At 41.3% G+C, this 15,185-nt stretch overlaps 2 protein-coding genes across 3 annotated transcripts; one reads left to right on the top strand and one right to left on the bottom strand.

Annotated features, from left to right (window-relative positions):
* Nucleotides 1-2,631: 2,631 nt before the first annotated feature.
* On the bottom strand, nt 2,632-12,338 carry utp25 (UTP25 small subunit processor component). 2 transcript variants are annotated; one of them, XM_012861554.3, is made up of 12 exons: nt 12,177-12,338; nt 11,086-11,125; nt 10,755-10,944; nt 10,468-10,680; nt 10,265-10,353; nt 9,090-9,500; nt 6,746-6,962; nt 6,453-6,655; nt 5,837-6,019; nt 3,834-3,943; nt 3,318-3,563; nt 2,632-3,232 (listed from the first exon to the last, which is right to left on the bottom strand). In XM_012861554.3, exons 1-12 carry the CDS (start codon nt 12,275-12,277, stop codon nt 2,980-2,982), a joined length of 2,256 nt encoding a protein of 751 aa, XP_012717008.3. In that variant the 5' UTR covers nt 12,278-12,338; the 3' UTR covers nt 2,632-2,979. The 2 variants fall into 2 exon arrangements, with proteins under 2 accessions (XP_012717008.3, XP_021171602.2); XM_021315927.2 differs by having other exon boundaries at nt 10,468-10,677.
* Nucleotides 12,339-14,049: 1,711 nt separating this feature from the next.
* Nucleotides 14,050-15,000, top strand: grxcr1b (glutaredoxin and cysteine rich domain containing 1 b). Its single transcript, XM_036150838.1, has 2 exons — nt 14,050-14,808; nt 14,910-15,000. The coding sequence occupies exons 1-2, from the start codon at nt 14,404-14,406 to the stop codon at nt 14,946-14,948; spliced, it is 444 nt and encodes a 147-aa protein (XP_036006731.1). The 5' UTR covers nt 14,050-14,403; the 3' UTR covers nt 14,949-15,000.
* Nucleotides 15,001-15,185: the final 185 nt, after the last annotated feature.

The raw sequence follows: 15,185 nt of genomic DNA, 5'->3' as shown, positions 1-15,185 counted from the left end.
CTTAGCTTGACAATGCCTAATAAAAATAAAGGAGGGAACGGAGTGCTTTAGAGCGAGTTTTGGAGATCTGTATTAAGCATCTCAGCTCCTCTCCTTGCAAGATAATTTGAAAACCAAACCTCATTGTTGTCTCTCCTTCTTGTGTTGTTAATAAATGTTTTAGGTGTTTGAACCTGACAATAATAAAGCCCACATTTTCCTGGCAGCAACAAGGTACTTTCAGATAAACAAGGTCATTTTAGGAATTCAGAGATTAAAATACAAAGACTCATTTTCCAGAACTAACAACTCTTTCTGGAAAGTTCAGATTATCTTTTTAGAACTAGCAGCTACCTTTTATAAGAGTTTAAAGACAACTTTTCTGCAGCTTTCATACAACAAGGAGCTTAAATGTTACTTTTTCCAGAATTTAAAGTGTTTTTTTTAATTTTTTTTTTATAATTCTCTTATGGGCTACTTTTCAACAATTTATTTTCAAATAAGCTAACAAGATACTTTCCAAAAATTACAATTACATTTTTGCTTCTCATACTATTTCAGAGTTTAAACGGCACTTTCCAGAATAAGTGAACAAAGAGCATCACTTTGTGTTTTACAGGTTTTTTGTGTAGAGTTTAACATTATTTTCTGGAATGGGCAGGTTAGTTTTCCAGAAATTACAGGGGCCTCTCTAGAGAGAGTTCAGGTTAGTCTTTTGGAGCACATACACAATTTTTAGGAGCTTACAGCTTACTTTTCAAGAATTTGCAAGGTATGTCAAAACTGTCCACAACTTACAGGCTACTGTTTGTGATCTCACAGGCTTCATCTTGCTTACAAGGCATTTTCCAGAAGTATGATTACTTCTCTGGAGTTTATGGACTTTTATTTTTTACAAGTTTATATTACAATGTTTTGATTTAGAAATTATTTATAAAAATGTATGGAATAGCAACTTCAAGAAGTGCAATGTAAAAAATATCGGAATAACTGATAGTAATTTATACCATCACATCCTAAAAAATATGTTCCTTAAAACTAGCAGATATGTTCAGTGTTTGGGAAGTAAATGGGATCCCTAGTGAGCAGGATTTCATCTGAAAGTGAGATGATTAGCAGGGAAGAAAGGAGCTGATTTAAATACTCAGCATCTGTCAATAAAGGGTAGAGTGCCTTCTCCGGGTTAGGGAGGATGTGCTGCCCCTAGTGGAGGAGTTCAAGTATCTTGGGGTCTTGTTCACGAATGAGGGGAAGATGGAGCGGGAGATCGACAGGCGGATTGGTGCAGCGTCTGCTGTGAAGCGGGCGCTGTACCGATCCGTTGTGGTGAAGAGAGAGCTGAGCCAAAAGGCAAAGCTCTCGATTTACCGGTCGATCTACGTTCCTACCCTCATCTATGGTCACGAGCTTTGGGTCGTGACCGAAAGAACGAGATCCCGGATACAAGCGGCTGAAATGAGTTTTCTCCGTAGTGTGTCTGGGCTCTCCCTTAGAGATAGGGTGAGGAGCTCAGTCATCCAGGGAGGACTCAGAGTAGAGCCGCTGCTCCTCCACATCGAGAGGAGCCAGTTGAGGGACTCGGGCATCTGGTCAGGATGCCTCCTGGACGCCTCCCTGGAGAGGTGTTCCGGGCACGTCCCACCGGGAGGAGACCCAGGGGAAGACCCAGGACACGCTGGAGGAACTATGTCTCCCGGCTGGCCTGGGAACGCCTTGGGATTCCTCCTGAGGAGCTGGCCCAAGTGGCCGGGGAGAGGGACGTCTGGGCCTCCCTACTGAAGCTGCTACCCCCGCGACCCGACCCCGGATAAGTGGAAGAAGATGGATGGATGGATATCCTAATGCAGTATGTATTTATGTATGAAGCCTTAATTGAAATACAATTATGTTTAAATGAGATAGATTTACTTTAACTTTTAGAGCAGGGGTGTCCAAACTTTTTGTCACATGGGCCAGTATATCAAGTCAAAAGTAACCGAGGGCCAAAAAAAAAAACATAAATAAAAATGTATATAAATTTAATTACCCAAAAATTGTATTGGGATTTTTTTTTTACTGGCTCCACCAAACTTGATCATAGTTTATTTTAATTAAACAAATTCGTCAGATTTCCTGTAGGAAAGGGATGCACAAATTATTGTAGCTCCAAAACTTAAAAAGCGTTTTGCATATTTGCCTTATTAAAAGATGGTCATCCAGTTTGCAAGTTGTTTTGCTAACTCAATGACCATCTCAATCTATCTCAATCTTTTTTTTGTCTCTTCTCAGTATTAAAATTTGGGTCACACTTTCTTTGAAAACACTTGCTGTATTTAGCCAATGTCATTAAATGATTTCAAAGCAGATTTTTGTGCATAAAGCCTACTTTTGATTAAATGCCTTTAGATAGAAGGGATCTATTTTTGCTGTTATTAAATAGAATGCAAAAGGTGTGGTAATTAAAAGACTGTTGTATAACATTTTCGATTGCAATATTTTAATTTGCTAATTAATTTTGCTTTAATTAAAAATAAAAAAACAATCCATCTGCATCAACTACCCGTTTGTTCGCCAAATCCTTCTTACAGGGCCCACAAACGGCCCCTGGGCCGCACTTTGGACATCCTTGTTTTAGGGGTAATGATATAGTTTCCCATAATTTGCACGACTTCAGACAGCATCTATAACATTTATTGGGAATCACTGAATCTCTTTTTCACTGTTGGTACAAACAGGCTTCCATACTTTACACCTTTGATACATCTGAGTCATAAAACCATTCAATCAGCTCCAAAACAAAGCATATTAACCAACAAACAGATAAGTAAATGCTTCCCTGATAATCAACACATCTTAACAGCTATGACGACTATGATGTTTTGGGAAGTTTATATTTATGGTCCCGTCACAAACACTAACAAAGCCAATAAACCAATAAATATTTGCTATTGAAAGTGAACGAGTCACAACATATCAATAAAAATACACTTTAATAAGCAGATTTATTGGGCTGCTATCTGCTCAGACTTTGTCCTCCGCTCCAGTGATAAAAAGGTGAACGTTTTTGTTGGAGTGCAGCATCTGTCCAGCTCGCTGGGCTCCGGCGATGGCGGCCAGCTTGTGGGCGTCGTAGCGAGAGTAGAGGGCAGTGCAGGTCCAGCTGGCCTCCTCCCCCTGACCTCCTGCTGCCAGCATGTTGCACACTTCGCTGTAGAAGTGGGGGAAGGTGGGGAGTCCGTAAAATATCAGGTTCTTGATCCCTTTGATGGCGTACCTGAATGAAACGAGCATGACGTGGGTGGGTTGTTCCAGGAGCAAAAATACAAAATCCCTACAGAACCAAACAAAAACTGACTGACCTCTTGTAGAAGTGGAAGCGCTCGGTGAAGAGCAGGAACTGTTTTTCTCCTTTCTGAAAGAAATGCCTCGCTCGAGAGACCTCCGACTTGCTGGAATACTCGCAGATGGAGGCGAAGTTCATCTCCTCTTTCTTCATGTGGTTTCGCAGCCGGACGTAGTCAAAGTAGGACGGGATGTAAATCAGAGTGTGGGACATGACCGAGTCCCTGTACTGAGGAAGCACTTGCTCAACGAAGAACTGAAACCTACAAACAGAATAGGAACATCGTGTTTTTTTTGTTTTTTTTAAAGGACAGAGACACCAGATCATTTGGCTTCTGTAACTGCACTAATATTTAATTATGTGACGCCTCTTGGTTTTGCTTTATGCATCTGGTTTAGTGTTTTGGACGTCTTGTACGTGTTAAGCTGCCGTCTTGGCACTCTCAAAAAAGAGGCTTTAACCTCAATGAGTTATTAACCTGGTTAAATGAAGGATGGATGCATACATACACATATATTAAGTCTGGACGTACCGAGCATCCTGATCCATGAAGCTGTCGGATGAAAACATTTGGAATACGTGAGGCAGCTGAGCCAGCACCTGGCAGATGGAGCCCGTTTTTGGCATATTTTTTGCGGTAATCTGTGACAAAAGCACCAAAAAGACAAAGCAAATTTATATCAGGTGTCAATTATTGCACTGAAAGATGCAGTAGAAAGCACTTTTGTTTTTCATCTGAGCTTTAAGTACAAAAGACTTGCAATTATTTCCTCCTAAAACATGGTGTGCGCTTGAACTAAGAAAGCTGCAGAAACCATGTGGATGCAGGGATCCAGGCTCATTTCCTTTGTACATCCCAATCAGCGTGGACGTCAGCACAATTCTGGATATATTAGACCACTCCCTGGACCCACTTGTGTTAAAATATGCAAATAGATGTAAAAGAGCAATGGACTATGTCACACTCCAGCCACAAAAAGTTTCCCCAGAACTTTAACCTCTTTGGAGACCAAAACAGGCTAGACCTCCCACTGCAGTCTTGTCCATCAAGATCTAAGACTAAATAACAGAGTGGGAGAGCAAGCTGTGATTTTCAACGATCATTTCACAATGTTTACACTGTGAATCTGTTATAATCAAGTTTGCAACATTAACCATTACATGAGCAAAGCCAGACACGCTCAAAAGGAGCAAAACTCAGAGCAGCTGCAGGAGGACCTCGTTTCTTAAAAACCTGTTAATGATCGATGGGGCTTGTTCTCTTCATTTGTACCAGAAGCACCAAAACCTCTAAAATTTTCACTGATCAGTTTTACTTCTCTTTTGCTCACAGACAACTACAACCTGAAGTTGACGATTTGAACTCTATTAAAGTTGAAGTTGGTGAAAATGAGCTGCAGACTACTTTAAAATGCTCAGATCCAGAGAGCATTGCCACTTCTCTCCGAAATACTACCTCCCTGCCAGGACCTTTGGCTACCAAAGTTTCTAATGAAGGTGCGTCACCTGTACTGTAAAGGCACCTAAAAAAGGAGTGTACAGGCGGACACTGATCTGTAAACCAGGGTGGACGGCACAGTGCGGTCCCTGCTGAAGGCTCGCGATGCAGCATTCGGATCAGGAGACAGACTGGCCTACAGCAGGGCTAGCAGTGGATTGAATAAGACACCCAGGAGGCAAAGCACAGATAAAAGCAGCACATCGAGGCTTAAAGAAGGTCCACACTAACAAGGCTGCAGGTCCAGACATGGTGTCGGGTTGGATGATAAACTCATGTGACCAGCTAGCAGGTTTTTTTTTCTGGACATCTTTAACCTCTCCCTGTAGCTCTCCACGGTCCCTGCTGGCTGAAGTCCTCCATCATTGTGCCTGTTCCCAAGAAAACAACCATCAAATGCATCAATGACTACCGTCCTGTTGCTCATGATCCTCCTGAAACACATCAAGGCCAAACATCCCTGCTGGCCTCTGGACAGCCTGCAGTTCGTCTACAGGGAGAATCTCTCTGGAGAGGATTTTGTCTCATTAGCACTTCACCATCTGCAGCGTCCCGACTTCAGCTCAGCATTCAACACCGTGCTCCCAGACATGCCGTGTTAACGTTGACGTCAGTCTGCCTGGCCAGGCTAGAAAGACCCAGGGGTTGAACCCAGGACCCTCTTACTGCGAGGCAACAGTGCTAACAACTACCCCACTGTGCAGCCGTCCTTACAGTAATTGATGTTATGAACAGTTTCCCAGCATAACTTCTATTTATCAACATAATATGCATAACTCCATATCCACAGTGTCAATGCATGTCATAAAGCTGCACACATTTCCAGTCAGCTCATCACAAGGGCGTTTGTTACATATTGGCGCATTTGCAGCATTTGCACATAAACCCCCCCTCTGATTCATAAGCGGACTTTTCTGTGGCTTTTTTTTTTTTTACCATATTCTGTCCCAAAACCGAGGAACATAGAAGATGGTTTAGTAAACATGCATGTTTGTTTTTTTAAATTGAAAAGGCAGCCTGTATCTGTAATGCCTGACCTGTCCTCTGTAGTTGGCACAGTGTTTAGTGAGGATGTTGTTGATCTGCGGGTCCTGGACGGAGCTGAACACCAGCGTCTGTCTGTAGTGTCTGGCCCAGTTGTTCAGGTTCCACATGCGAACTCTGGAAAAGTCGACGCCGTGCGCGTCCAGCGGCTGCAGGTTCATGTGCGTCATCACATGCTGGCGGGCGAAGATGGCGCAGAGAAACTAGGTTTTAACCTGACATATCATCATTTATTGATCTTTATAGAAACATTGTGACTGCAGAACCCTCCAACAGGGACAAAACAAACCAGGATAAATAGAAACTAAAATGATATAAAGACAAAGAATCCTGAACTACTTAGGCTAGTTTAAGTCGTTTTAACATTTAAGTGTGAAAAACTGTGATCAAAAGCAAAAAATTACCAGCTGATTTTTTTAAATAAAGAGTATAAGTATTGTAAACACATTTAGGACAACATTCCCACTATGGGGCTAAAAATGCTTCAATGATCCATACCGGGTGGAAAATACTGAGCTACTTTAAATCACAAGCGGGGAAAATTGGTCAGATGAACAACAGAAAACTTGAACAGCAGGTGGCGCCACATCTTGAGAAAGAAATTCATACCAAGACATGCTCCCAGTTCTGCATGAGGAAGACGTCGGTCTGATCCAGCACCAGCAGCTCAATGGATGACAGGAAGTCGTAGTCCCTCCTACTCTCCCCTTCGGCTCCCAGCACCGTCCGAAGGCCCAGCGGAGACGCGATGATGATGTCTGACGAGTAGAAGGGGGCGTAGAGACGCATGTTGCCCCTCACTATGGACACACCTGGGAGGAAAAGAGCAGAAGCAGCAGCAGGATGTCAGTCAGATAGGCAGTGGAGCTTTTTTTTTATAATCCAGTTTCTTTTAAACGTACCTATCCTGAAGTGATCGTCCACGTTGCCGGAGAAGATGGCGTGATAATCATCGGGTCTGCGCAGGTTGGCTGGTTTTTCATCCTCCGCCTCTCCAAACTCCTCCTTGAACTTCTTCTTGTTGCTGACGGTGATCTTCTTGCCTTTGGTCTCCAGCAGGCTGATGAGCGTGTGGACGACTTGGAGTGCGCCGCCCCGGAACGGAACCAGAATCAGGACCTGGAAAACAGTGAAGCCGACGCTTACATGTACGGCAGGCGGCCTCGTTTAAATGAAACGCCTCCCAAAATATTCCTGCCAAAAAAACGTTTCACTAAAACTTGCTAATGTCTGAAAAATAGTTTGTCCAGTGACTGAACGCTTCTTAAATTATATGGATTTTTTTCCTCCAGATTTCTTTTTCCTCTGAAGCCAATGGAAACATAAGAAACTTTTCCACAACATTTCAAAGCACAACTTTTCAGGACATTTCAGGAACGTTAAGAGGTTTCTATACATTTCCCTTAAAGATGCTGATCTCGGTTCACTATTATTTTTGTAAAACTCTGACCTGCTCATACAGATTTTAGCCAATTCTGATTCCTCTTTAAAGGGTAACTCACCCCCAAATTACCTTCTTTTGCCAATAAACTGCTAACATGGTTGTCTTATAACAGTGTCTACATCAGGGGTCACCAACCTTTTAGAAGTTGAGAACTACTCATCGGTACTGCGTCATACGAAGGGCTACCTGTACCAACCTTGAACTAGAAGAGTCAGAGCTCACCTTCACATTATGTAATATAAACATATTTTTTAATTTTCTTAATTGATTTTAAATCTATTTAAGTACAAGTATGATTAAAAAGGAAGAGCAACTAAATAAAATAACATTTTAGATGCAGCTCACTGGATGGTTGTGCTATTTTTTTAAACAGGCTTGAGGACCCCCCATATGGTCCTCAGGGGCTACCTGATGCCCACAGGTACCGTGTTGGTGACCCCTGGTTTACATAATCCGGTCATTATTTTGACAAATTAGGGCATATTTGTTGAAAACCTGCTTTTGTGTCTAAAATAGTGGTTAAACAGTGGTTTTGCACTGGATTTTTAACCCGTATTACTATAGGTTCAAATATTTTTGTGATGTAATTTGGAGAAACTAATGTCAGTAGGTCTGCCGCTGTGGCGTATAAAAGCAGCTCAGCGTTAAATGGAACACCAAACCCACCACCACGGTTTAAAACAGAAATCCTAGAGGAAACCCGGCTCGAGGATGAGAAAAGTAGAAGCACGATAAGGTTAGGGCTCCATCCGAATACCTCTATTGGTTAAGGACTTGCTTTTTATTGTTTTGCCGTAGATATTTATTTGCTTTTATTCTGTTTTATTTAGCTATATTTTAATCATGTAAAGCACTTTGCACTGTCTTTGTACTGAATTGTGCTATATAAATAAATTTGCCTTGCCTTTTACCCAAAGCAGGAGTGCGTCAGTGGTCGCCATGATAAGTGCTGTCCAAATAGTGCCGTCAGTGAGGAAGGAGGAAGGAAAAGGAGCATGTAAGCTTCCTCTCATAGCTCCTTTAGCATATGAACCTAACAATGTCCCTTACCGGCACTAAGGAGCTATAAGGATTCCCACAATCCTCTGCGTGACATGATGTATAAGCACGTATTCCTATATATGTTTACGGGGAGCTCAGACTGTTGTAAAGCAGCGCTCTAGGTCACATGACCTGCAGGTCACATGACCCATGCCTCTGACACCCTTAAGTTACATAGGCGAGTTTTTGAGAAGGGCAGCCCGCACAGAGGATCGACATGCGCCAAGTGCTGTATATTGACCCGAAATATCATTTAATACATCTCAAAATAAGCTAATATTTGGGCCAAAACTTAAACAGTGTTGCTTTAAGGTCTTTAATATAAGAAAATAAAAAGCTGCCCTGAATTATTTTTTCCAAGCTTCATGCTGTGATTGGTCACTAATTATAAACCATTTGAAGCAGAGGCAACAAACATGTGAGAGAGCAATTGCTATAAATCAAAAGGTTTAAAAGATAAAAACTACGGCAAAAGAATCAAAATTTAAACTCTTGAGCCTTGTTTTGCTCAGTAACAGCTTCCACACTAAAGCATGTTGTTGTTGTTTCTGACCTGCTAGCTTTTAGCTATGGTGCCTTCAATGTCCAGTTAAACCTTCAGTCAAGCTGAAAAATCTGCTGATCCTGGTAATTAGATGATTTTTTCCCCCTGGTTAATTTGGATCCTATAGTCTAAAATTTTAAACCTCGCTCCTGAAAGAAAATCTGATACTTTTAGACAAAAACAAATTTCCAGATCTAACACACGTTTTGCCGTTTACCTTTGGCCTGGTGAGTCCCTGGTCTCTGGGTTCATCTTGTGGCTCAGCTCCAGCTTTAGCCCGAGTCTTCTTCTCTCTCAGCTGGGTGTTATGGGCCAGGACTCTGGAGTTGGCCTTCAGGACGTGGTTGAGAACATGGAGGCAGTATGCACTGCGCACATAAGGGCCCTGCTTAAGAGGGCACGTATCTGGGAGATACAGATCCTTGTAGGACCCCATGAGGGCCAGCAGCTCCAGCTGGAGTGGGCTGATCTCTTCGGCCGGTCCTTTAGGATTGAATGACCGGTTCAGATCTTTCCAGCTGCTCTCTAAAAGTTTATGGAAATCAGTGAGGTCCGTGTCCTTCTGTGGGCCGATGGGGCCGAACCTTTCAAGAGGATTGGTGCAGAGAAGATTTCCCAATTTTGGCCACTGAAAATGAGAAAGGAGCAGAGAAACCAAACCATGTAGAGTGACTTAGGACAATCCACATCAATCCATCCATACATCTTCTAACACGTCTATCCCTTTTTCTTTAAAAAGTGCATTTGAACACACTAAATAGTTTATTATATGGTGGGAGCACAGTGAGCTGATCTCTGATTACCCCAATATGTTTACATGGGTTCTAGCAACAGGAAAGCTGCTCAGAGTTGAAGGATAAGATAACTACAAAGCATCACTTTCCAGCAGAACACCAACCCTAGACATACAGACAAGCGCTACAATGAAAAGGTCTCAACCAGCTTCAGAGAACGTTCTGTTTATTTTTGCAAACTGGAAATTCCACATTTATTTTTCACTTAAGGACAAAATAGAATGAAGATTAAAAAGTCTAATTTCCTGTTCTATTGCTGTTTTAAAATGCCTGTCATCATAGTGGTACTTAAAAACTTATTTACTTTTACTTGTTAAACAGTTTGGAAACCTCTTGTTTAGATTAAGCATACTCATGTGTTAGAATGGTCTAGTCAAAGTCCGGGAAAGACTTAAAACATTTTGAAAACCATGTCTCAATTAAGCACTACTTTATGTTGGTCTGTAACATAAAATGTCATAAAAATACAAGTATGTGGCTGTAAAATGACACAATGGGGAAGAGTTCTAGGGATATTAATACTTTTGCAAAGGCCTTGTATCTATAACAATATGAGTCATATTTGCTTTATTGTGTAATAAGGTGATGTTGTTCATACCGTGATCTGAGTTTTGGATTTGCTGCCAGATGTAATTTTATTCACATCCTCTTCAGTAAGCTCGGTATTCAGGTGGTCTAAAAACAGGTCTATAAAAAAAAGAATAACAACACCCCCAAAAAAGATTAGATGCTACAAAGACCAATAAAAATAACAATTTATATGATTTAAGTATATTTTTGTAAAGTAGTACCACTGCTCACCTTTACTGTTCTTCAAAGGTGCAGCGGTTTCATCCTGTTCTCCTCTTTCCATGAAGTTTGTCTCCAGACTGAATGCAGACTCGTGCTCCTTGTCCTCAAACTCTTTATCTCCTGCCACCTCCTCCTTTTCATTTACCCCCTCCTCTTCATCTCCAGGCACCTCTTGTTCGTTTTCTTCCCCTCCTCCTTCCTCAGCTTCATCGCTGCCCTCTACTGTACATAAAAAACCTTCTTTTAGTCCATTGGGAACAGCAATGAAACATGCTTCAAAAACAACAACAACTCACCTTCATAGAGGAGCTCCTCCTCTTCCTCCTCATCGCTGCTGCTTTCTTCCTCCTGGTTCTGGGCATCAGCTGAGGGTTCGCCCAGGGTGGAAAGAAGCTTCTGATAGGCTGTTTGTTGCTCTGGTTCCTCCTCTTCTTCATCCTCTATCCTGTTCTCAGGTTCTGAGTCGGATTGTTCTGGGCTTGATGGCTGCACCAAACAAAAAGAACCATTAAAACAAACCTAAGCCGAGGCCAACACGGTTCTTTAAAGGACTAAAGAACCAAATGCTAAACATGTGTTTGCATATCTGAAAGGATACTGTAACTTGTACATTATGTGCACACTCACCAGGTCCACAATCTGGGTCCTTTCCGGTTTTTCATTCACACTGTGGAAAACAGAACACAGTAACTTAAGCGGTGATTCAACAACAGATTTGATACGAAAACAGACGAACAGACTGATGGGTTGGTGGAGAAACGGATTGAAGGATAGAGGAAGATTTAACTGCAGTGTGGTGAATTTTAGTTATTTACCAGTGGCGAAAGTCTTAAAATGGCCCCACCAGCACTTTTTTTTTTTTTTTTCCCCTTTTTGATTTGTTGGTGTTTTTATAGTGCAAATTAAAAGAACAACGGGAAGTGATTGACGGAAGGATTGATGGATGAAAGTGCTACATTCATCCGATACAGCGTTTAGACAATTGGATTGGGAATAAATACAAATATGTTATGTCTCCATTTTCAATTTTCTTTTGAACATACTTCAATCAAATTTCACACAGTAAATCAACAAGTATGTTACTTTGTAAACAAAAACAAGGAAAACAGCTTTCATCATGTATGATCTTATAAATCATCACACGATGTGAAACGTTGTGTTAATAATAATAATTAAGTTTTGTACAATGATTAATGGACCACAATTTAACGAGTTGTATTTAGAGAATAAGTCATCATTGTAGATGTTTTATCCTCACAATTTCCCAACATTTTATAAGAGTAATGATCTACAATGTTCTTTCCATTTCAAGCAGCTGTGCCTAAAGAAAACATTTAATACATTTATATAGCCGTGAAATCCCAAATAAATCTCTTTTAAAAGGGAGCCTTTGTTTACACAAACTAGAACCCTGTTAAACAATAAATTGTGAATAAAGCAAAGTTACATTGCTCCTCAAAGACTGCCACCTCTCGATAAAAACATTAGTCCTTCACTTACAAAGAGGCAACAAAAAAACAGGTATAATTCAGAAATAGAATATTAAAACAATGAATTTCAAATGATGATTAGACGCCATTATTATCGAGTTTAGCTTTGAGTTTTAGGTAGAAAGTACCGGTGTAATGGTAGTCTGAACTGCATTTAGCTTCCTAAATGTCAATGAAAAGCAGCTCTTCTTTAATTAAAGAGAGGCTGCACTCTGGTGTAACGCTTACACGTCGTGAAACGGATGCTCCTCTCCAAACTCCTTCAGGTGTTTCTTCTGTTTTTTGGACAAATTCGTGAAAAGCTGCTTTTTCTGCCGCCGCCTCCCCATGACTGCAGGCTGGAAGTTGTTTTCGCACGTGCGGAGGTGGAGCGCGCGGCTTCTTCTGTGTTTGCTGTGCCTCATGGAGCGTCTCTAGCACCACCCACAGGAGCAGGACGGTACTGCAGGGTCCTCTCTCTGGTCAAACAAGGAGGATGCTTCATGTGACATTTGAAGGCATATCAAAAGTATTCGCATCTATTACTCAAGTAGAAATATAAATGCTTGGGTTTAAAAATACTTCTGTAGAAGTAGAAGCATCAGCTCAATCCTTTTATTCAAGTAAAAGCAGAAAAAGTACCGGTTAGAGAACTACTTAAAGTATTACAGTAGAAGTAATCCTGCCCCCGTTACAATTATTGTATAGTATGAAGTTAATATTGTAAAAAATTGTGATTGGCTGTTTCACCCACATATATGTCCATTGAAAATTAACCATTTAGTACAATGCAAATATATTAAAGGTTCATATAGTTGTAATACTGAGCATCAACGTGGGTTTCATAGAGCATAAAATCTGATGTCTGGTTGCCTATAAGTATTGGTACAAAAAGTCACATTTCAGAGACATTATCAATGACCTTTTACTTGTTATTATTGGAATGTAAATGAACATCCAAGCGTAGCTACAGGAATCGATGAAGGCAACAGATGTGAAATAACAAAACTGGACATGAAAATAAGTGCATTACTCTCACAATTACCCATGTATGGTTGTCTGTATACAGTAGACAGTGTTGTCAAAATGAATGATTAATCTTAGCAGTTAATCAAAAAAAAAGGGGGGGGGGGGGAAATAACAACTAGTCTTAAAAATGCAAAGTTCTTGTAAGTTTTGTTCTTCTTGAGTTTGTGTTGGGGCGTTTGCCAAGCAACTTGGTGCAGTACTGCCTCCAATCACAAGCCAAATCACTGTGTTCGGGTAGCACAATTTATCTGAATATCTTTTATTTTTTAATTGACAAGCAAGAACAAAAACAAGCCGAAATAAAATAGAAGTAATGAGAGTATTTTTTTAAAAAAGGAATAGAAAGTACAGATAATTGCATGAAAATGTAAGGAGTAGAAGTAAAAAGTAGGCTAAAAAGTAATTACTCCACTAATGTACAAATAACCGAGAGTAAGGTAATAAGTAAGGTAACAAAGTATTTATAAAAGTTATTTGACACCTCTGCCCACCACTTAGCAAAGATTCTTCAGGAATGTTTCAGGGTCTGTTGGAATCCATGTCTCAAATGGCCAGGGCTTTTTTTGGAAGCAAAAAGCGAAATTTCACAATATTACAGACATCGTGGTGTCATGGCCATTCTCAGTTTAGTCACGTCCAGCTTTAGCAGAGATTCTAGTGGTTTTGTTCTTGTTTCTCTAAATATTTCCAACTTAAAGAAAAACTGAATTTCATAAGTTTTATAAACAAATTAAAAATGTCTGTGCAGATGCAGATTGTATGTTTCCGTCGTTAGCACGTATTTGTACCTTTTTTTATTCACACTGACATGGTCGAACCCAGAGCCATAGAGAGATTTCAATCTCTATGGCGCTGGTCGAACCAAATCCCGACTGACGGTCGCCCATTCTTGTCTTCCGGTGTTTGGAGAGTCCAGTCTCCTGCTGTTCATATTGGTGCTTCCTGTTGAATTTTAATCTGTCCTGTCCTTCATATCTTTCTTTTACAGAATCAAAGTAATAATGTCTTGTCAGTGGCCATACTAACTATTGAGGTTATTTGTTTTGAGAGTGTAAAAAAAAGAAAAAAAGGAGAATACTAATTCAGACAAGCATGCTTAACGTCGCTGTAAAGATCAACTAAGACCACCTGGTGTTTGCCCCTGACTTTGTAAGTTATCAAACCATGAAGGATCAGACACAGGGTGAGTGCTAACCTTGATCAATTATTGAACACGATCATATCAATTTACAGTTCACCTGTTTTTAGCTGTTACCATGACGCAGGTGCATCTATTATTGAGCATGTGTGAGCACAGAAGTTCGGGCTATTTTCAGTTCCTTTGAAACCCCTGTGTCTGAAACAACTGCTGGATAAATGAGCGGACCGACCGATGACCTGGCCTGAAAGGACCTCTCTGTTTTGTCTGAGTGGGAAGCGATGCATGTGACTCTTTCCTCGGGTTTCAATGGACGGGCCAAAGCTGCAAGAAAAAGCAGGGAAAACGGTTCGATTCAGAGTCGCGTCTGCCAACAGCGGCCGAGTCCTGGCCGAGGTGTTCAAGGATGAGAGGACCTGGTGCGGCTCGGTGTCTGACTCTGCAGACTCGGACGGCGCCGGCAGCACGGAGGCAGAGCAGGGAAGCCTGCCGCCACCCAGTGAGGCCAACAGGCACCTGAACGGCCTGGAGGCCGCCGTGGACGAGGGCGGCTCCGAATCCGACGACCTGCTTCTCTACGCCACTGCCAAACGGGAGATGCTTTTCAGCAACAAGAGGGTCAACATCTGCAGTAAGAACGGCACCATCCGAGGGGTGAGGAACAAAGTGAGCGCAGGCCAAATGCTTTTCAACAATCTCTCTAATATGTACTCTGTAAGTTGGCCCAACGTTACATTCTCCTCATCTGTGCCTTCAAGGTGGGTAAATACGACTTTATGTGGGAATTATCGTTTTTTTTTTTTCTTTCACCAAAGGGTCGTCATCAGAGAAGGAGGCCCTGGGAAAAGGAGTGAACGTCCTCCTGGGACACTTAGAGACTTCTTCTGTCACCTCTGATACAATGAAAGGAACAACTATTTAACAGGAATAATGTTCTACAATAATCAGTGAAGTGCTCCAAATAACATGAGATTAATTTGTAGCTTCAACAGAGGTGGGTAGAGTAGCCAAAAATTGTACTCAAGTAAGAGTAGCAATACTTAAAACGTGGCTGGCCACAAAAATTACTCAGATAAGGGTAAAAAAAAGTA

This window comes from Fundulus heteroclitus, chromosome 19 (assembly GCF_011125445.2).
Source record: "Fundulus heteroclitus isolate FHET01 chromosome 19, MU-UCD_Fhet_4.1, whole genome shotgun sequence".
NCBI classification, from domain to species: Eukaryota; Metazoa; Chordata; class Actinopteri; order Cyprinodontiformes; family Fundulidae; genus Fundulus; species Fundulus heteroclitus.
This window is presented reverse-complemented; position numbering and strand designations above follow the sequence as displayed.